Genomic DNA, 21,898 nt, shown 5'->3' with positions numbered 1-21,898 from the left:
CTGTTGATGATAAAATTAGTTAACTTTTTCTTAGAAGTTTCTTCAGACCTGTTAGAATATTTTGTTGAGAATTTTACTGGATTTTAAACAACTTACAGACCTTTCAGTCCTTAAAGTGTATATGACATGAAAAATATTTTCGCTTATTTGAAAGGCCTTTTGAAATACAGAAGAATGGCATTTTTCTTTTCGAAATATCTTTTTTCGTTTCAGAGATATTGACGTTTTTGTATTATGCAAATTAGATCAGTGATGACGTCATAAGATTTTACTCGAAAAAATGGTATAATACTGAATAATTGAAGCAGTGTTCTTGAAACTTGGCGCCACAAATGTGCATCACAACAGGAACAAAATGACACTCTCAGTATTGTTGCCATAGCAACTCTTTCAGCTCCAGTCTCTCTCTGTCAAAAAGACAAATATCCCCATATGTGACCTCTAAAGTGAGACAACGGGTCCTGCTTAGAACAGACATAGTTCCCATATTGCCTTAATTCCCACCATCGGTTTGGCTACGCTGGATGGTTCTTGGTTAAGACAAAAACTGGGAATTTCAGTTTTTATTGAGACAGCACCAGCGGCAAAACTGTTGTCATCCTAAGAGTGACATTTTGTTTCTTTTGTGATGCACATTTGTGGTGTCAAGTTTCAAGAACACTGCTTTAATAGTTTTAGAGATAATGTTTATTCAGTATTTTACCATTTTTTAGAGTCAATTCTTATGACGTCATCACTGGCCTAATTTGCATAATACAAAAACGTCAATATCTCTGAAACGAAAAAAGATATTTCAAAAAGAAAAACGCCATTCTACTGAATTTTGAAAGGCCTTTCAAATAAGCAGGAAATATTTTTCATGTCATATACACTTTAAACATGGATGAGTAAAAGAGTTTTTTAACTTTGCATATTGCATCTGGAAAGATGTGAAATGCATTATTCTGCCTTCCCTTTTACAGTAAAGCTAACATCTTTTAATGACAGTGTTACATATTGTGTGACATCCCAGAACTGTTGAAGTTGTGTAGAACTGTCCTGAGGGACGACCTGAAGATAAAATATCAAATATTGTATAGTCCACCGTGCCAAGTTGGGAATATGTTTAACCTTGTACTCACAATAATGATTGTTGTAGCTTAGTTTTAGAACATTGCAGATTATTTTTATTATTGGAATGTAGACGCATGTAGTTTCTGATCTAGTTGACTCTATGTACAGTATTTTCCCTTCAGTAAGCAAAGATACCTACAGTAGTTGCTCTGTTGTATTCATACTCTTCCCTTATGTAATTTAATTTCTATTTTCTTGATGCAATTTAAAAAAGAAAAACAAAGCACCCAATGCATTGTTGAGAGATATAAGCATGCAGGAATTTTTAAGAACCCGAGAAGTGCATAGAGAAGCACGAGGTGCAGCCGAGTGCTTCTCGCACTTCTCGAGTGTTCTTAAAAATTCCCAAGTGATTTTTATAACTCAACAATGGATGGGGAGAAAGTTTTTTATTGTTTTTTTATAAAATGTTAAGAAATTGCGCACATTCAAACTCATGATGTAAGCCGTGTGCATTATAACTTGATAAAGCACGGGCGTGACGTAAGCCGTGTTCTTTATGGAGCTACCGTATAATTTATTATGAAGTCCAACTGACCAATCAAAGCATGCGCAATTCCTTGAACATTTTATAAAATCTATGCTTCATGTTGTTTGAAAAAGTAGAATTTACAGTATACAATTATATCACATGACTGATGTGAGTCAAGCAAATGTAAACTATGTACATGAAAAGTACATTTTTTTAGCACAGGAAACTCATTACAGAGTACTACAGGGATGCCAGAGCCCTTGTAGGGTTTTGTTTAAGGTTAACAACTATTAGAAAGACAACGAAAACAAAACACTCATTGCTTAATAATTTTAAGCATGTTAGGTATCTTTGCTTGTTGAAAGTTCACCGACTCCTAATGTATATGTGTAAAATAAACTTGATTCTTTGCATGGTTTGTTGGTCATTTTTTAGTGCAAATCAATAAAGAACAGTACTGTAGTAAACACATATTAGTCATCGCCTCCATTTAAGCCTCCATATTCTAGCGGTCTTACATTTGAGAGAGAGCAAGAGGATCATGAAAGCTTGGGATGTCAAACAGAAAATGTACAACTGTACAATAATAAGCCTCCTAATGGAGAGCTCATCTTTAAATTAAATGTTGTATTTTGTGTCTTCAGTATACTCAGAGACTTGTGATGTTTGTACAACTTTAGAATGTGTTTTGTTTCACTTATGTCAGGGTTTCTACTGGTCATGGAAAACCTGGAAAGTCACAGAATCTTAGAATTTCATTTTCCAGGCCTGGTAAGTCATTGAATTTAAATGTGGGTCTTGGAAAAAATAGGCAGGTTATTTTTGTGAAGAAATGGGTAAAAAATGTACCCGAATAAAGAAAATTTTTGAAAACAAATTTTCCAAGAAAAATGTTTAAATTAAGGTCATGGAAAACATTAAAAAGTCATTTTTTTCCCAAAAAGGGTGTGGTATAGGTTCACGGAATTTCAAAAGCTCGAAAAGGTATTTAACATGGTATTCTTGTTTGCACCTGAGTTAATTGTGGCCGCTGAAAAATCTGAAACATTACATGCTGTGTCTTGAAGTCATGACATCGTGTTTTAGTTCTTCAGCTGCTACCTCCCCCTGAACATTAGCCTCCCACGCAGTCGCGACTGCGTGGGAGGCTACCTGAACATGGGCAAACCAAAAAATGCCCAGGGGTTATTATTTGAATTTTATGGCACAACCAAATGATTGGGAGGTAAATTTTACAACAAATTCGTAAAATTTGTTGTTGTAAAATGCCATAAAATTCTGCTTATAAACCCTTTGCTCTCTCCTAAGCAGAGGTGGAGAGAGTTCGCTCTCATTTTGTACGTCAGCGGTTATCTCCCAAAGAACCTCTGCGGAGGAAAGAAAGCCTGGGCTAAAACAACTTCATAAGAGATTTAAGATGGGCTTATAAATTGGGGGGGGGGGGGGGTTGCAGGGCTGCAAATTACAGTCATACATTGGCCGACCAAAATTGGCTCATGTCCAATGAAATCCCAAGTGGTCCGGACAAAATCTTTTGTTATTAAATCATTTTATGGCAATAATGAATAAAATTCAACCTTTTGTTGTTGGTGATGTCCGGCCAACCCTCCAAGTTTATTTTTTCCTTAGTGGCCATTTGGCCACCAACTGCTCAAGTTTGGTCGCCAGTGAAAACTTTTAGTCGCCAAATTTAGCTCACGCTTTCAATCCTTCTTGTCAATTTTAGTCGCCAGGCTGGCGACTTCAGTTCCAATTTAGTCGCCAGCTCCAAAATTTTAGTCGCCATGGCGACTAAAATGGTCTTAACTTGGAGGGTTGTTTTTTTGTCCGACCATGATGGTGTCTTAGTAGGACATAGGTCCTTTCAAGTGAAAAAAATTATTTGCAGCCCTGGGTTGTTATATTGGGGAGGCGGGGATGAAACAGGAGAGACTTTGCACAGGATTTAGCAGTCTTCTGTAAAACTGCAAAAAATTATTTGGGGAGACAGGGCCCAGTGATTTATCCAGTGGACAGCATCATCAACTCTTTATGAAACTGGGGCCACAAGACTGGGAATTCCAGGACAGGCAACAATGAAACAACAAAGAAACATTTAATTGATTTCCATGTTATGTTTGGAAATAATTTTTATAGTACAGTTCAATGTATTCTGTTCTGTCCACTGCAATAGCCTCCTGAACTTTGTTTGTAAAATTCACACATCATAGCAGCAAAGTTTATCAGTGCTTCTTTCACTTGATGAATGATGGCAATAAATTCTACAGCAAAGCTTTTGATGGAAATGACTTGTTTTAGGCCCAAAGAAGACTGAAAATAAAAATGGAAAACTATGTTAATCAAGATTCCTTGGTCGCCAGAATGTCATACGTTTTACATTCAGTTCAAAATAATTTGTTTAAATATTGTGTGGTTAAAGAGAATATCTATACCCACCCCACCCCTTGGTCACCAAAATGTCATACTTCATTCTGTTCAGAAATAATTCGTTAATATAATTTGTGTGGTTCCAGAAAATATCCATACCCAACCACAAAGGTCATTGGAAATAACAAGTGGATGGGGGTCTCCAAATACGTCTTTAATGGAATTCTCAAGGGGTAAAGAGATTTTTATCGATCATCCATTCAGGACGTTACAAATCGATCGAAATCGATCATCGAAAACCTAATCGATTAATTGATATTACTCGATAGTATTCGATACTGATCAATCGATTAGTTAAAATAATCGATAAAAATCGATAATCACATGATTTGGTATCGGAGTATCGATTTTGATCGATTACTAGAGCGAAACTTAAATTCATTGGCATCTCGGAATGAAAAAGACGATCCGAATCAAACGAAATATAACCACGGTGTCTTACCATGACCGCCGGTTCTTGATTGGATAACCCAGTGTTATATGGAGCAATGAAAGCTGGAAGATGGCACGAAACAGACGTACAAAAATGTTACACTTAGGGATCGAACCTGTAACACGCGGTTTAAGCGGAAAATTCTTCCATCAAAGCAAGTCTCGGAATATCACGTGAAAACCGAAGAATGGTGGAATCCGTGGAATAAACCCAGTAAACCGAATAAATAATTGCAAGAATATTGAAGTATATTGTTTCCGAGCATAACTGTATTGTGCGTGGATGCTCTCTATATTTGTGGGTTTGTAGAGATGTTTAATTTTTAGACAAGCGCGAATCTCTTGCACAATAACATACGCCAGGACAAGAAACTTGTTCATTTCGCAATCCGCACGGTCAAACTGTTTAAAGAAGACTGGCACTAGTATTTCCGCTGGCCACTATTGTGAATAATAATAATAATAATAATAATAATAATAATAAAAGATTTATATAGCGCCATATCCATGGCTCATGGCGCTTTACAGTAAAAATATTATTAAAAAGTGAAATTTACTTAAAAAATTTACATCAATGATAAAAGGAAATACCTACTAACAAATAAAATAGCTAAGCTGTAAAAATGGAAATAAAATCTAAGAATCATTAAAACCTTCATTAAAACCGTATGCAGTATGGGCTCGTAGAACATGGCGGACGAAGGTTCGAAAGAACTTCGAAGGAAAGAAGACGATGAATTAGATGAACTGCTTGATAGTAACTTATTTCCTTTATTAGAGTGAATTCGTGTAACCCGTTTTTTATATGCTAATGGGCCGTGTAATATTTTAATGAGCTGTACAAGAAAACAGAAAATTGCAGACAAATCGTAAGTATTTGCATGTGGAAGTCAGGTTAAAATTCAAGCATTTACCAATATGTAAAAACCAAGACAGATAACAGGGCTTAAAAATTATAATGCCTTGAATTGTCTTGCGATTTTAGATAAACATTTTATATTCAACATCGCGTAAAGAAAAACAAATTAAACTTGATTCTGCGCGCGCAATCCAATGGGGAGCTTTAGCAAATCACGATGACAAACAACTTTTGTTTAGCAAACAAAAGGTTTAATAAGCAGGAAAATAGCTGTGCATGTGTTCTATTACTCCTTGGCAAATTTATTTCTCGTCTTCTGAAAAACAACAACGTGAAATGACTAAATCCTGCGTATTTTGAACCAGATCGCTAATTTTTCAATTTAGGTTGAACATGTTCTTCAAGTGCTGAAAAAAAAGACACTTCCTGTTTATACTTATTTTCTGTATAACTATTAAAGTGATTTCTTTGAGGTCTTCTGACCACTCGTGTATTTTATTTATTGTACACAAACATTAGAATATTATACGACTCATTAACATATAAAAAACGGGTTACACGAATTCACTCTATTGCGTTGCCTTCAGTAGATTTTCTGTCCGTTTGCAGAGTTGATGGAACATGAACGTACTTATTGTGGGTTTGAGATGTTCAATATTTTTCTAAGTAATCGATATTTTCAATAGCAATTGATAAAAATCGATAGAAACCGATAGAAATCGAACTCTAATTAGAAATCGAATCGAAATCGATAATCACAACAACTTTTGCTATCGATTTTCGATATTAATCAATTAATTAGTATCGAAAATTATCGAATTTTATCGATTTTTTAAGTATCGAAATTATCGATTTGTAACGTCCCGTCCATTGCATCATGTCAGATCAGTTTACCGTACGTCGTCAGTTCTCACCTTAGCAAAGTTGGTTCAGGCATTCCAGGTTCACCACCTTGTTTTAATCCTGCAGAGGGAAGAAATTTTTGACATTTCAGTACCTACAAATATATACGGTGCAGGTTACAACAGGGTAAATTTAATATTTGGTTCGTATTCTTGTTGAGTTGCATGCACGTGTGATAATGTCTTCGCCTTACCAAGATAGATAATCAGCGGGAGGAATCCCCAATGGAATGCTGTCTTACTAAATTTAATGACAGTCTGGATGCGTTTCTTCGTTTCTGGCCTCATCTTGACCATTTTGCACAAGCAAAATTATTTTGCAACGTTCTGGCAAGAGATAGAGCGTCGCCGGTGAATCGTGTTTAACGATACAAAATGGCGGATTTTACCCAGAAACCATTTCGCATCCAGGTGAAGGTGCGCGGCTGCTAAGCCAAATACCACAGGAATCCCAGACTCTCACCTGGAAGAACTCGACGCCACATGCAGCCAATTTTCGGACATTTCAGCCGGAGATCAAATGGACAGGTCCGTTTCGGTTCGGTCCGACCAGTATATTTGAAAGCAAGTTGTTCGTTTTCAACCTGTACTAGAGATTATGTGGGACGATTAAATGCAGAGGCCACACAACGTTAGGAAGACTATGGCACAATTCTTTGCCGGATCTCACGTAGCTTGGAGATGCATGTACTAGAACTCACTCGAGGTGTATAAAACAGTAATTTTAAATGCAGGCTAGTACGACGACACTTGTATTGGACAATTTATATCGGCCAAATCCAATAAAATTGTCCAATACAAAGTGTCGTCTTGCTACCCGTGCATTTAAAATTAGAAATTTTGGCTTTCAAATATAGACCAAAAATAAACAAAATAGATTACCTCATAACAAGTGAAATATTTTAAACAAATTTGCCCAATATTTCGGTTTGCGACACAAACCTTTCTTGCGGGCTGAATGGAAAACAAAAGCGGTTGTCAGAAAGTGAGCACAATGCATGTTTTGTTAGAGCGAAGATCGAGAGTCCTATCGGGAAAAAAGCTCTCCTCTGTAGAGGCTCCTTCAGTGGAGAGGGGGAAGGGCAAAAAAAAAAAATGAAAAATCGGGGAAGCAAAAAATCAAAAATCTGAGGAGTGTACCCCGCGCACTTTCATTTCCCTTTTCTCCAGGCTCCAACGCTTTCTTTTCACTTATCCTCATTAAGGTTTCCCGGCCCTGACGAAAACTGAAAAGGGACCTCTGCGGAGGAGAGAAGGAAAGAAGGTTGTTTATGTCCGTGCCACACGCATCTCGTGTGTGAGGCGCGTGTCAAAATGGCTGGAAAACGATCCACCGTCGTTCCGATCCGAAGTAGATGCGCGCGTCGCGCTCGCGCTTTTTTGCCCCGCGCGTCAAACACGCAAATCCCACGTGCCCTCAGACAGATTTATAAACGTAAAAAGGTGAATTAAAGTTGTCGCATCCGATTATAAACAATCGACTTGGAGCGAGTCTTGTCCGTATAAGGCTGCAGAAGAAGCTAAGAACTAAACCGCCAGAAAATCCCTCAGAAATAAAAATTTATTGACTTACAGCTTGTTTCTCACAGTTGAGGTTATTTTTTGTACTAAGGTTTTAAAAACATTGATCGAAAAGCTCTTGGTCCTCTTTATGGCGGTTTTCAGTCAGTCACCACGACTCCAAAAAAACCTGACGTTAACAAGTTATGATTATAAAACAAACCTCCCGACATAACAAATAATTTGGCCATTTCTCCAGTAAACTAAACATTGAGTCGGAACTTTCACATGTACTGATAAAGAACTGATCTAGAATGACGTGGGATGTATAACGTTTTTGCTGACCTACAAAAATTATATTGAATGCGACAAATAATTTAAAACAGAAATCCCTCGTTACGGATTTAATAAATCCGTGACTAAACTTAAATGATGTTTTCAGGCCGGTTTTAGTAATTCTAGTTTCAAGTTTGCTAACTTATCCAATTAATCTAAATGTTATTTTTTGATGTTTAATAATGGTGAGTCAATGGTGCGGCTTGTTCGAGATTCTGGTGAAAGCCTTACAGCATTTTATATCGCCAAAATCAGTGTGGGTTGACTTCAAAAACAATAAATATAACAGTTAAGAAAGTTAAAAATATTTATGAGATGAATTGCCACAGCAGTTTTCTCGTAGAAACGAAAAACTGCAGATATCAAAAGCAGGAATTTTGGCGGTCGCGCGGGAAAAAAAAGTTGATCGGTGTTAGATGTATAATGGTAGATTTCCACTGACGCGTAATTTTTTACGTGCGTTTACGTGCGTGAAAAAATTTACAGACAATGTATGAACGACTTGCGTAAACGTGCATGCATTTTTTCACGCACGTAAATGCACGTAAAAAATTACGCGTCAGTGGAAATCCACCTAAAGGTGTTTCCACTACGCGTTTTGGTGGATTTCCACTGACGCGTAATTTTTACGTGCGTAAAAATTAGAGACAATGTATGAACGGCTTGCGTACACGTTTACGCAGGCCGTCATACATCTCTAATTTTTTTCACGCACGTAAAAATTTACGCGTCAGTGGAAATCCACCATTAGTCACACTTTACGTTGATTCAAACGCAAGAGTTTCTTTTCTATTAAATGCTCTGAAATCTTATGAAATTTAGTCTACTCTTAATTTTTAGTTGACCATTTGTTTTGTTTTCGGACTCCAATTTTAATAACAGCTTTATCTTGTTTATATTATATCAGTTAAAAGATGAATAACTTTTCCTGAGAAACTTCACGTCAAACGATTAAAAACGATACGAAAGAAAGGTTTATCGTTCATTGAAACATTATTAGTCTTTAGGTATCGGAATGAGTTAGTGTCCACTGAGATTAATCGATTTTATACTTATGAATTTCGTGTAAAAAAAAAGAACAACCGAATCATCACTACACCTCATTACCATTCGGTAAAAACTGCTTCCTTTTTGTTCAAAATTATGCTCTATTCAGGCGTCAGACGCCTACAGTGGGTTGAAGGTCGCCGTAACGCGCAATAGTTTTTATTTCAACACGATGCCTGTGGCGAAAACAAAAATTGCCACTTTTAATTTGAATTTTGTTGTGACTTTGTCGGCAAGAACTGAAAAGAAATGTTCAATCAGAGTTCTGCTTCAAAACAGGAGCGATAAATGATATTCTTTATATACAGTACAAGCAGCAAAGTTTGATTAAAACCTGACCATAACATAAACGAGAAATATTCGTGCAAACGATGTCGTTCGTTTTATTGGCAATAACTTCCATTAATTTGTAAGTGTAAGGCTTTGGGGCAAAAACCTTAATTTCGTTTTGTTAATATTATTTTTAAATAACATCCGTAATGCGTGTGTAGAAAAGTTCTTCACTTAAGGCGACAAAACCTATTCAACGAACTTAATCAATTAATTGAAACTGCTCTACAACATTTGTTTTTACTTGAACATGACTTAGTAGTCATTTGCGACAATTTCATACAACCTCCAATCTTAAGGGTCGATCTATTTTGTTTGATGAAACAAAATAGCCGGAATTTCGCGCATATGAGATGTAACAAACAAAGATCTTGTACTATCTGCCAGTGTAACTTCCTCATGCGTAGGAACTACTTCGCTCAAACAATCAGGCCTCGCAAGGAACAATAGTGTACGAGGAAATCAAACCTCAACAATATGCGTGCATTAAACATCGACGGAAGTGAAGCCATTAGGGGCATGTTAACAAGGACAGCTGACGCGGCTAATTTGTTTACTTTTTTGAAATCAAAGAAAGATTTTAACTGGCGGTAAACATTGAGCCAAGCTTCATTCACTGCTCACAGACGTCTCGGTATCGCAAAGATTCAAACGCTTCTAACAGCTAAAAAGGTAAGCGTTTGTAGCTAAGTTTAAACCAATTTTCTGTTTTTGGCAAGTTTTTCGTATCTCGTTAATTGTAAGCTTGCTTTTGAGTAACGTAGTTTAATTGGGTTCTTTGTTGAAGAAAGCCCCTTACAACTCGGCTAACAGTACAAATATAGTCAAACTTCTTATACTCAGTTTAATTGTACAGATGCCATTTTACAGTTGAATCTATATATTTTGTCCCAAGCTACAAAGAAGGGGACTACAATTCAACAAATAACGTAACAATTAAAATTCGTCCCACTTAAGTTCCCCGCCGATCTGGCCCTTTGCTGTGTAGCATGCGGCAAAATAAGTTACATATTTCCCAATGTATGTTGGTTTAGTTTAACTATAACTACGTCTTCAATAAACTGCGTAAAAAAACTCACGTATATCACAGTAAAAATGCCGATAGGTTTTTTTAAAAACTTTCTTCCTTATTTTCAATTTTTGTTTTTGACTGCTTCGGCGACAAATATCAAAACCAACTGCTCGCTTTATTAAAGTTTGATAAACATTCTCTTTCGAATTTATACAAATATATATTTATTTTGTCTTAACTACCAAGCTGTTCGGGGCAGTAAAGACTATGAATTTTTATTTTAATCAATGTGAAATTCATTGTAGAACTAAACGCAACGTGAAAATGTTCTTTGATAACGGCGAAGGTTCGACTAATATTGTTTGAACTGCCTTGAATTAACAAGACGTTGATAACATACGTTTCGACAAATTTATTTCTCAAGTTCACACTTAAATCAAGAAGTATCGTCAGTCGTTTTTTATTATTAAATAACGTTTATAGGATAAATCAGTAAAACCTTTGCCAATTCGCTTCTATCTATTTTAATTTTCAAACCGAGGAAAACCATTTGACGTGATCCAAAAGCCATTTTAATGCGTTGTGAATTTCATGTAGCTCTTTGCTCAGCCTTGATCGTTTTTTTGTAACGTTTTAATTACTGCAAAATGCAAAAAAGAGAATTGCTCTAAATTGTTATCATCTTTGTGATAATAACCTTGCTATTGATGTCTTTACTTTAAATTTCATCGTCGTCTTTATGTTATGTCAGTCCCGCAAACTGCAGGAGTTTTCTTTAATTGAACAAGTGTCAAAATTCATCCTACATATGTCCATCTCCAGGGGATGTTTTTTAGATCGAAAGGGCTTATTCAAAAAGAAATTTATTTCAAAACCATTGAAGGAGAATATTTGATGTTAATAAGTTTCCGTTCAGTTCCACTAACCGGCTTTTGCCGAAGAAAGGTAAAACATCGAGCCAAAACCACTAGTCCTTTAACGTGAAATAAAACAAACTTTTCAAATACTGTAGCTGTAGAATATCATTTAAAACAAACTCTTGTCATTTATATCAGTTATGTTTTCTAAAATAAAAGTAAACTTAAGAAAACGGACATAAGGTTTGGCCTGTCACATTTTGTTTATATTACTGTGCTTCAAATGTAGCGAAAACAACCTTTCAAAATGTCGGGCAAGACATTTCTGCCTTCGTTGTTGGGGTAAAAAAACAAGCCATAACGAACCAGGTCGGTCCAAATTATTCGTCTACATAAATCAAACGCTTTTGACACAAACTGTAGCTAATATTCATATTTCGTTGTAGATTCATGTTCCACTGGTAAATATAAGTGTAAAGCCATTAGCAAATCAAAGCACGACTTATGAATTATAATAAAATAAATTCAATTCCTGATCTGAATAATTTTCAACGAAATCGAAAAAAAAAAAAAAAATGGATACAAGCAAAGAATGTTGGTGCGTCGAAATTTTCCAGTTATTCAATTATGTTCTTGCTTATTGCCACATTTAGTAGATAACAGCTACAGATAGTTTATCTTCCTGAAATTTATGGTTGCTTTTTAAAAAGTGAGACTTTAAAAATTTGAGACTAAAATAAAACATTGTTACTTCGCATTTAAATCTGACGACAAGGTTAAGAATCCAACAAAATTCACCTTGAAAAGCACGGACAAAGCGCGGAAGCGTCTCATTGATCAAATCTTTCTCTAATCCGATGGGCTATTGTTCAAAACAAATGATCTCAAGTGCAGTGAAAAGCTATTGACTAAGATTGCCAACGGAACTTTCTCACTCGTGTATACCTTTCAATTCTTAGCTTTTCAATAAGGATCATGACATTGGCCATTGTATACAATAGTATTTCCGTCTTATCAATTCGAAGAAAGTTGCTTCGATGCATTAAATCGACCTGGGTGAATTTTTTATTTTAAATCTGGGCGATGCCAAATTTAGCAATTCGGACCACCCAATATTTAGCGACTATTTAATTATAAGAAGTTTTAAGAAATTTCTTTGATTTTAAGATTGATTTTGGTGATCTCGACTGAAACTGCTAAAGCTATTTTTTTAATTAGTTTAATTCAGCGTGAATTTAAATTAACAATTTTTCAAGAAATCGCTGCATTTGTTGAATTAAACTGTTGCTAAAAATAGTACTCAAATGGGATAAACATTAAACGTAACAGAAAAGGATTTGGAATAACGCTTAAAACTAATATTAGTCAGTTAAAATATCCAAACTGGCTAATGTACAGCTTGCGACATAAACACGTGTTTGAATAAACTCAAGTAGCAGAAGATCCGGTCAAAAGGTTTGCTTTGTTCATGTTTGTTTGGATAAGTTCGAAAAATGTTTCAACATTTTTACTGCTTCTTTAAAATTCAGTATAAAGTTTCATCAAAATAATGTCCTCTTTTTCAGGCTACTTATGTCGCGTGTCATATGATGATATGATTTTTCCTTTTTCTCACTTGCATAATTTTCTTGTCTTAAACATGTTTTATCTTTCCGTGACAAATTATATAAATTAGTGTTTAATGTTATTAATTATTATTGAGCTACTGATTGGGTGCCAGGGGATACATCAAGCTAGAAAATTTTCACTAGTTGAATAAATTCTTCACAAATTTCACCTGCATTTTATTGTTAGGTAGAATTTCACTAGCTACACATTCAACCCTGATAGAACGAGCAAGCTCGGTGACATCCGGTACAATTCGTTATAAACTATATGTTTCACGGGATCATGAGATGGGGCTGTTACTGGAAATTTAAGTTGGGAGATTCTTCATTTCAGGGAGGTTCTTTGTAATTACCTTATTCTTACTAATTTTCGCGGGTACAAATTTTCGCAATTTTAAAATAATCGCGAAATTTAATACGCGCGAAAAAAAAAAAAAACGCGAAATTTAAACACGCGAAAATTAATACCATTTTTGTATCAAGGCAATACAAATTTCAAATGTCTGGAACTGCAACTATCCCTTCTTGAAAAAATCTTTCCATCTTGTTTTCCACTAGCACCCTTCCTCTGATTACCGTTTTCTTTAGCTTGTAAATCGGCCAAAACCTCTTTAGTACAGTCACCGGCTAAAGTTTCCGTTTGCAGGCACCTTGTAGTTAAATTGAACCAGACCTTTGTATATTTCCAGTAGTTCTTTAGTCATCAACGACTGATTCAGAAAACAATGACAAAATCGCAAAATTTGATACACTTTTGTTCTAATTTTTCTTGCAATCTCTAAAATTAATACTCGCAAAATTCGGCTACCGGATTTTCGCGAAATTAAGTATGCGGGAAAATTAGTAAGAATGAAGTATACCGGGAGATTCGGTAACGTTATGCCGGGATGTTCGTTATACTGGCAGATTCTTTGTACCAAGAGAATCCTAATACGAGTTATGCCAGGGAATTGAATTTCCTTAACTTTATATGTTGAGCTGCAACCGCTATTCATTGTTACATCTTAGGTTCGTTAGGTATCGGTTACACTTATGTTTAAAGAGCACTCGCTTGAACACCACGGAAGGCAACGAGAATCTTCAAGCTTTCTTCTTTAATGGTCAGCAAACAACAGACTAGCAAACCAACAAGCTAAGTAACTACTTTCTACAATGAGCAATCTTTTGGAACGACAGCCAAGCCTTAGCCAAGTGGCTAAAAACAAAGTACTCGAATGCACATCCCAAGCGTAAGCAGCTGACTTCCTAAGGCAAGCAAAGATTAACCAATCGAAACTAGAAAAATACGCCTATTTTAAGGCAAAGTTAACCTTGGTTCTAATTAAGGAAAGTTGTAGCCAAGGTTGCAAGAAAGACAAAAACATGTTCACAGATGAGGTGTTTTTGTAAACGTAGAGTTTCTGAGCAAACAGGAAAGGTGTGTCGGCTAACCTCAGCTTGCCAAAAACGACCTTTGATCAAAAAGTCGAATAAAAGTATTTGGTTTCTTAATGAACTTGAAGTATTTGGCTTCTTAACACTTATAAAGAGTGTGAGAAAAGTACTGATACTTATTTTTACATTTTTTTGTCCAAACTGCCTCCCTGTTGCAAATCGTTGATCAATTTATCTGATTTCCCATACTAGTTCCAAGGGTTTGGCTGGCTATCGATATTTTCGTTATTAAGTAAAATAAGCAATTACAAGTGAGAGACCAAGAGTGACCATGACTAATGGTGCGAAACAATGCAGAGGCGGACGCCAGAAGCGGTGATCCAGATAATTGAATCGCCTATATGGCCCCAGGGGGGTCTTGCTTTCATGACGGGGGGACCGACGGAGCTTCATATGCCCCAAATACATGAGCCTGAAATTTTACACCCCAATCCTGGCACAAATTTCTACCCCAAAATACACCGCACCTCGATCTGATTTTTCTCAACACTTGTCCTAAATACATGACAGATCTCTTCCCAAACCGAGGGTGTAACAACCCAAAATCGCGGACCTCCCCGTCATGTTCTCGTACCCCCCCCCCCCCCTGGGATATGAGCCTTAACTACATCATTTTATTACCGCAATATACTCATTTGTGGTCCAATTAAAATTCTAATTAATCTTAAAAATATTCTTCGCCATTCTGTCAGAAATTTGTGACTGCTTTCACGACATTTGCCCGTCAAAATAACAGACGAAATAAATTGCGGAGTCTTGACGCGTCGAAAATTTAGGAGCTTTTATTTGACGAGTCTGTTTTTTAAAGCTACATACAAGGAAATCTCATAATTGGTATTTTTGAACGTTTACCCTTATCATTTTAATTAAATAATTAATCTAACTTTTCTTTAAACAGAGCCACGTAGTCTGAAAGTATTGTCGAGATAAGTGCATTTTTTCGAGCCCTCCGGCTGTAAAAAATATCTATTTTAACACCGTTATCATTAGTGTTACTAATTTTCTGGATCTTTGCGCGGTGTTAGCGTCGCATAAGTTTGGCTTGTGAAAGGTAAGTGAACTGGGAAGGATCTACTACAGTAAAACCTAAATCAGGGTCAAATTGCGATCTCAAGAAAAATTAAAATACCATATGAGATTCACGCCAAAGAATACATTTAGAAAACGTTGCCTTAACAAAAAGTAGTCTTGTGGGATGTTATAACTGATCGAAAAGGTTACTGCCAATTTTTATTCGCAATACGCGGTAGTATTTTCAGTTTAATTCACAAAAAGACAATGTTTCAACCGACCTTTGCTGCGATTTTTCATGTCTTATTTTTCTATTTCAACTTTTTCTCTAAGATAAACTTGGAAGGCCACTCGAATACACGCATAACACCTGCAAAAGTAAACATAAACCTTAAATAATTTCTTCAGACCATTTCAACAACTATATTGACCCGAGGAAAAATTGCGGTTGAATTTTTTTTGAAAATTTTGAACCCGAAACAATTTGGCCGGTCTTAAGGTTTTAGGTTTTCGTTCCGCGACAATTCCGTGCACGTGTATCAATGAATATTTCCCTCAGTTGTAGTATATTCGTTATGCAAAAATTAATGGTATAAATAATATAATGATTGGTAATCCTTTCAAGTATTTATCAACGTGCCGAATCGTCGGAAAACGACAACTCGCCGAAATCACTTTACTAAACTCTCCTGGGATCATACTAAGGCCCCGTCCACACTGACCTGGGTAAATTTGAAAACCCATCTTTTTTTTCTCCGGTTAGGCCAACCGTCCACACTGAAACGGCGTTTTCGGTCACCGAAAACGGCGCTTTTCAAAAACGCTCACCAATGAGCGTTTGGACTTGGAGCGTGAAATAGTGTATTTTTATATTTTATTGTAAATAATTTTAGAGGGCCACTGGTTTGTTAGTATTTTTTTATGTTATTTTAGTGCTACCCTCGTTAAATAAAGACTTTACTTTTACTTTTACTTACTAATGAAGCGTATCGTTTTCAAATTTACCCGGGTTAATGTGGACGGAAAACATTTTACGCGGCGTTTTCAAATTTCTCCGTTTTCAAATTTACCCGGGTCAGTGTGGACGGGGCCTAAGCCTGAATTTGAGACCTCTCTCTTTCTGGTCGCATGCTCCCGAGAAGAGGAAGCAGGCGACCAGAGAGAGAGAGAGAGAGAGAGGCCTGAAATTCAGGCTAGATCATACCCTCCCTCCCCGAGTACATTTTAACCTGGGCAAGCAGGATGAGATGTACTCCCTTTGATGAGATGTCTCCCTTTAATTTACCAAAAAAGTAAAAAAAGAGCTGGCAAACAACAAAGAATATAACACAGCAACAATGTAAGTCAATTTTATTCATAGAACGTTCGACTTTATGCCATCAGAATCAAAAATGTCCCGTTCCCATACAAACCCTTATAATAAATTGAGACTCAGTGACGAGAAAGAGTCTCGTTTAACTTCCTTATCGCTAGCTTGCAGTTGGGCCACCTGTGCTCACTAAATATAGTAAAAAAAAAAACAGTTACTGACTGAGCAGAATGAAAATCTTTATTCTCATGATCAGGGCAAGGTGACAGTTTAGGCAAACAGACAGAATGATACTTCCCGGAAAGGTGACAAAACACCAATTAAAAACTTTGCTCCGGGGTGAAGGCACATTGCCTTTCACACAGCTAAATGTTAAACCATTTACATGGAAAGAGGATGATCCTCACAGATCATCCTCCCATGTGGGTCCTGGCTGTCTCCTGCCCCCCCTCTCGGGCGCCCCGCTGGATCTCCTCGCTGGACCTCCTCTGGGGGTCCTCCGCTAGGATGATCTGCTGGGCCCACCATCACGTCTGGCTGACTTGCGTCGCCTGGTCCCACAGGTCTCCATACAAGGAGGATGATTCTTGTGCTGGTTCCTCTTCCATGTAAAATAGGTAAAGATAAAGCTAACTGAATTATGCACAATGTTTTTAATAGGAACTGTCAAAATAATAGATCTGAGATTAATGACTACTCAAGAACTCTTACCGCTGACGGAACAATTTACCCTTATTTGACAGTTGACGAGTAAATACGGTCAAATATTAGACCAGTGTACGGTTAATCCCTTACAAAGACCTTCCTCAGCCGAGGAGGCGGAGGCGTTCACCTCTCCAGCAGGCAAATTTATTGAGTATTTCCTCCTCTTTTAATCAGGCATTTTTCAGGGAAACGATAACATGGATAGAACGACTCTACTTTCCGTTTTGATGATCTGGTTTATAGTGATGAGCCTTACAACTGAATACACAGCAAATGCAGGTTGCATTAGAGCTGGGAACAAAAGAATCGGCCGACGGTGCGGTGGTCGCAAGAGAGGGAGAACGAGCGCCGAGTTTTTGAAAGATCGATTAGCCAGCATGGAAAGCGTTAGGTAAGCGTATCCGTTTTAAATTGTGTCATAACTGAAACTAAGTAGGCGGTGATTGTACAGGGCCATAGTCAGACCTTTGCCATAGACGAGGCCAGATGTTGCTCGGGGACCCAGGGAAATCAGAAATCTAGAAGCTCTGAAACTCTTTCAGAGACATTTTTCATGAGGTATTTCTTGAGAAAAACCCATCTCGTTCAACTGGGGATTCTTTTCCCAACAAAACATATTTTGTTTTAAATTTTGGGTGAAAATCTAGACCAGGCAAGTGCCTCGTCTTGCCTCTTGCTAGTTACGGCCCTTTTGTATGGAGATAGACTGAAACCCTAAACTAAGCTTCTCAAAAAACACGAGTGACGATGACGAAGAACCATGATGGGGGACGACTGACCACGACTGACCGCGAATGACCACGAATGATCACGATCGATTACGAGTGATCACGAATGATCACGATCGATTACGAGTGATCACGAATGATTACGAGACCCAATATACAAATACAGACTCAAAACACAACGAGGACACGAAAGATTACAGTGACCAAAAATGATCACGATCGATTACTAGTTAGCCTGCGAAAACAGAGTGACCACGAATGATCACGATCGATTACGAGTGACCGCGAATGATCACGATCGATTACGAGTGATCACGAATAATCACGATCGATTATGAGTGACCTCGAATGATCACGATCGATTACGAGTGACCTCGAATGATCACGATCGATTACGAGTGACCTCGAATGGTGAGTGACCACGTATAATTATGAGTGGTGAACTCGAGCGCCTAGGAATGATTGCGAGAGACCCTGAGTGACCACGAGTGACCGCGAATGATTACAAGTGATTACGAGTAGCCTCGAATGCTCACAAGTCGATGAAAAATAATGATAACAAGCGACCATGTAAGAAAATAATGAAGTAAGGCGTTTGACTGAATAACTGCATGGCGAAGTCTTATTCTCCGTTCCTGTCATTCGCAGTAATTTGTATTTAGTCGATATGATATCGTGGATGTGGTCGTTAAGGTCTCTCGGGATTGTTCGGGATATGTCGAGATCATTCGTGGATACTCGCGCGTGGATACTTATTTAACGATTATTCCATGAGCGCGTGTTGGATATGAGATGGTAGATAGCCAACAAGGCGCGTAGCAAAGAATTGCAAGATTTGAGCTCCCTGTCTGTTCTCGCTGACGCGTACAACTACTATTTTATGGTCTGTAAACAAATAAAAACTCAGCAATTGCTGTAGAGCAGTTTTCAATTGAATGTCGGAAAACCAAAAGTAAAGTAATAACTCTGGCCAATCACAAAGGACGCAGACAATCCAGTGAGCCAATCAAAACTCGTAGCAACACATGTCGCAAGCGCGAAGCGCGGCAAAACGTGCGCTAGCGATTCACGATTGCTTTTGGTTTTAGTTCTGATTTGCAGAGAATGTAGCGCGAGATTTTTAAACCAATCACTAAGCGTAGTAATGTTATACCAAAGCAAACGCAAATTTCTTTCGACCCTTAAGTGAAAACCGCTCTATACCATTGCTTGTTATGGTATGGTAACTCGTACTTGCGGTAATTATGTCGGTTACTCGAGGTTATTTCGTCGAGTGTACTCAAGGTTGGCCTCCGTTACGTTTGCTCATTCGTGTTAACTCGCATTTAACGTACTGATTTGTATTTCCTGATAATCATTCGTGTTTACTCGCGGGCATTCGTACTTTTCCGTGGTCATTCGTGGTCATTTATGAACCAGACCAGTTTAGTCTCTATATTTACCATAACCAATGTTATACTGCCTCGTCCCCAGTCGCTCGCGATCGTTGGGAGAAATGCTAGTTAATTGTTGAGGAAAGCGGGGGCGAAAGGAAACACCCCCCCCCCCCTCCCCCACTCGCGACTCTTTATCAGACTGTCAGAATCCGCCCTCAATCGGCTCTGGAGAGCCTGCGGAGGAGGCAGAATGTTATATATTTTATTCCAATCTTAAATCCACTTAAATATTTAACATAAAAATTCTAAAACGCTGAATTACAAGGCCCCTGAGTTTTTATCCTTCACTGACTTTTAGACGTCCGTAATATATATCTTGCTAAAGGTTTTTAGCTCGATAGCAGTTGGCGTCTTTAAGATAGAGCATTTTAAATTTCGTAGTTTCACGCCACACGAGATCAAAGATGGCCGCCAGGAGGCTGTCACGTTTTCTTAAAAAATGCCGCATCCTGCAGTTTTTAACAATCTGGAACAGTTGAGGTTTTGCAAGAAGTGTTTATGTGAATGTTAACTCGTTCATGAGGGTGATCTGACCGCTTTTTGTAGCAATTAATGCAAGATGTTTTCGTTGATTTCCGGCCGTCATGTTGGAGCCCAAGCGGTTGGACTCCAACATGGCGTTTCCATACTGTGATCTCTAAATTTGCGTGAAACATTTTGACGGATAACTCGAGTACGGAATAACGTACAGACCTGAGACTTGGGCAAGTAGTTTATATAATAGTTTTCTTTAATCTGTAATATTCTTAAATTTTTTTTGACTCAATAGTTTTGGATTTATTTTTTCGCGGCGTGACAGTGAAGACCACCTATTATTCCATGAGCGCGCGTTGGCTATGCGTTGGCTATAACGATCCCATCAGCCAACAGGCGCGAGCGGAATAATTGTTTTATTTAAAACGCCCAAAGATTTGCAAAATATGTGCTTCCAAGCTGTTTTCGTTGACGCAAATCGGCTACCATATTTGTGGTCAATGATATATGAGCTCGTATACCATTGCCCGTTGACCAATCAAAACGCAAGAATTGTAATATACCATTGCTAGTATTTAATAATTTATTATATTGTATTGTGATCTTGTTTTTGCAGTAATCAAGAAACCGAAGCTCGTAATTTTGACGACAAATGGGAGTTTCTTACAAGAGAGGCATAGCTTGAAATTGAAGGCGAAAACCTCCATTATTCTCGATTCTAACAGAGTTGCTATCAAACATGTATTGTTTCAGGAAACTATCATAATTTTAATTCTACTCATAAATTGCCTTGAACAACTTTTTTCCTGTAGACACTATTAAACACAGTAAGTTATACAGATTCATTAAACCTTCATCCTATGTCATCGAAGTTTCATTTTGTTTAATTTATGCTTGTCTTTATACTACATTCTAGCGATGTTCACCACGACCCTACCCCTTCTACGGACCGGTTACGGTACAATAACGGGACATCCTTTTGGTTTCGGTCTCGGCGTTGCAGAGGAACAAAGGTCGCTGCAGTGGATTGAACATGTGCCTCTTAAAGCCAATTTAATTTAAGCACCCTTATATCCTCCATTGGCTCAATAACATGGCAACCTTGGTTTTATTTTACTACGATTTTTGTTAAAGTCGGCACACGCGAGAGGGAACAAGTCTCTCCCACTTGTCCATGCAACACGTCCCTTGAAGAAGAGTTTACACGACGGGACTTAGCTCCGGGTACTTGTCCCTTTAAAGTGCCTATGAAACGAATTTTTTTCTACAAGATTTAAAAGTTTTCTTTTTGAAATACACAATTCCAAAGTTTAAGGATCATACGATAACAATTGTCCGTTTTGCAAGCACCGAAAGTTGGCTATTTTTCATTCAAAAATGTCTCGAGGACTGGGTCCGAATTAAGCGCGAAATTCTAACATGTGACGTCACACTGTGTTTACGCTCATTTGAGTCCCGCAAAGGAGCAATTATGAGAATGAGAACTTGTCTACTAACCCTGAATCGAGTAGTTTTTCGAAACCATCGAATAGCTCTTACAAAAAAGATATTTTGGAGGAAGAAGGAAATTATGTCGAAGTAATCTTCGGCGAAATAACAAACCAGTTTGAATTTGTGGGACAGGTCGAAGGGGCAAAAATTTTGGTCCCTGCGACTTGTTGTTATGACAAACGTGTAGTTTACACAAAGGGACCTGTTGCACGAACCTGTCCTCTCGTGTATGCTGTCCTTTAGAAAGCCACGCCAACGCCACAACCTGCCCGACGATTGTGCTCGGCCTTCCTCTCGTGGCCCCTCCCCCCCCCTGCCTTCCCCCGCCCCCCCCGGGGGCCCCCCCTCGTCCCCCCCCTCCCCCCCCCCGTCCCCCCCCCCCCCCGGCCCCCGCCCCCTGGCCCGCCCCCCCCGCC

At 37.9% G+C, this 21,898-nt stretch overlaps 1 protein-coding gene and 1 long non-coding RNA gene across 3 annotated transcripts; one reads left to right on the top strand and one right to left on the bottom strand.

Annotated features, from left to right (window-relative positions):
• Positions 1-3,663: 3,663 nt before the first annotated feature.
• On the bottom strand, positions 3,664-6,605 carry LOC144659645 (mitochondrial import receptor subunit TOM7 homolog). Its single transcript, XM_078520131.1, has 3 exons — positions 6,400-6,605; positions 6,218-6,266; positions 3,664-3,895 (listed from the first exon to the last, which is right to left on the bottom strand). The coding sequence occupies exons 1-3, from the start codon at positions 6,500-6,502 to the stop codon at positions 3,880-3,882; spliced, it is 168 nt and encodes a 55-aa protein (XP_078376257.1). The 5' UTR covers positions 6,503-6,605; the 3' UTR covers positions 3,664-3,879.
• A 3,385-nt stretch (positions 6,606-9,990) lies between these two features.
• LOC144659943 (uncharacterized) lies at positions 9,991-20,857 on the top strand. Of its 2 annotated transcripts, none has more exons than XR_013571995.1 (3): positions 9,991-10,090; positions 17,528-17,744; positions 20,608-20,857. It is a non-coding gene; the product is annotated as an uncharacterized LOC144659943 (long non-coding RNA). The 2 variants fall into 2 exon arrangements; XR_013571996.1 differs by lacking the exon at positions 9,991-10,090 and adding an exon at positions 15,249-15,379.
• Positions 20,858-21,898: the final 1,041 nt, after the last annotated feature.

Source organism: Oculina patagonica, chromosome 7, assembly GCF_052425735.1.
Source record: "Oculina patagonica isolate OP01 chromosome 7, crgOcupat, whole genome shotgun sequence".
NCBI classification, from domain to species: domain Eukaryota; kingdom Metazoa; phylum Cnidaria; class Anthozoa; order Scleractinia; family Oculinidae; genus Oculina; species Oculina patagonica.
This window is presented reverse-complemented; position numbering and strand designations above follow the sequence as displayed.

Bases quoted from the DNA above. Each gene is read 5' to 3' on its own strand.
- LOC144659645 (XM_078520131.1), bottom strand. From the start codon at position 6,502: ATGGTCAAGATGAGGCCAGAAACGAAGAAACGCATCCAGACTGTCATT. The intron at 6,267-6,399 runs GTAAGGCGAAGA...TTCCCTCTGCAG, and splicing joins CCCGCTGATTATCTATCTTG to GATTAAAACAAGGTGGTGAA.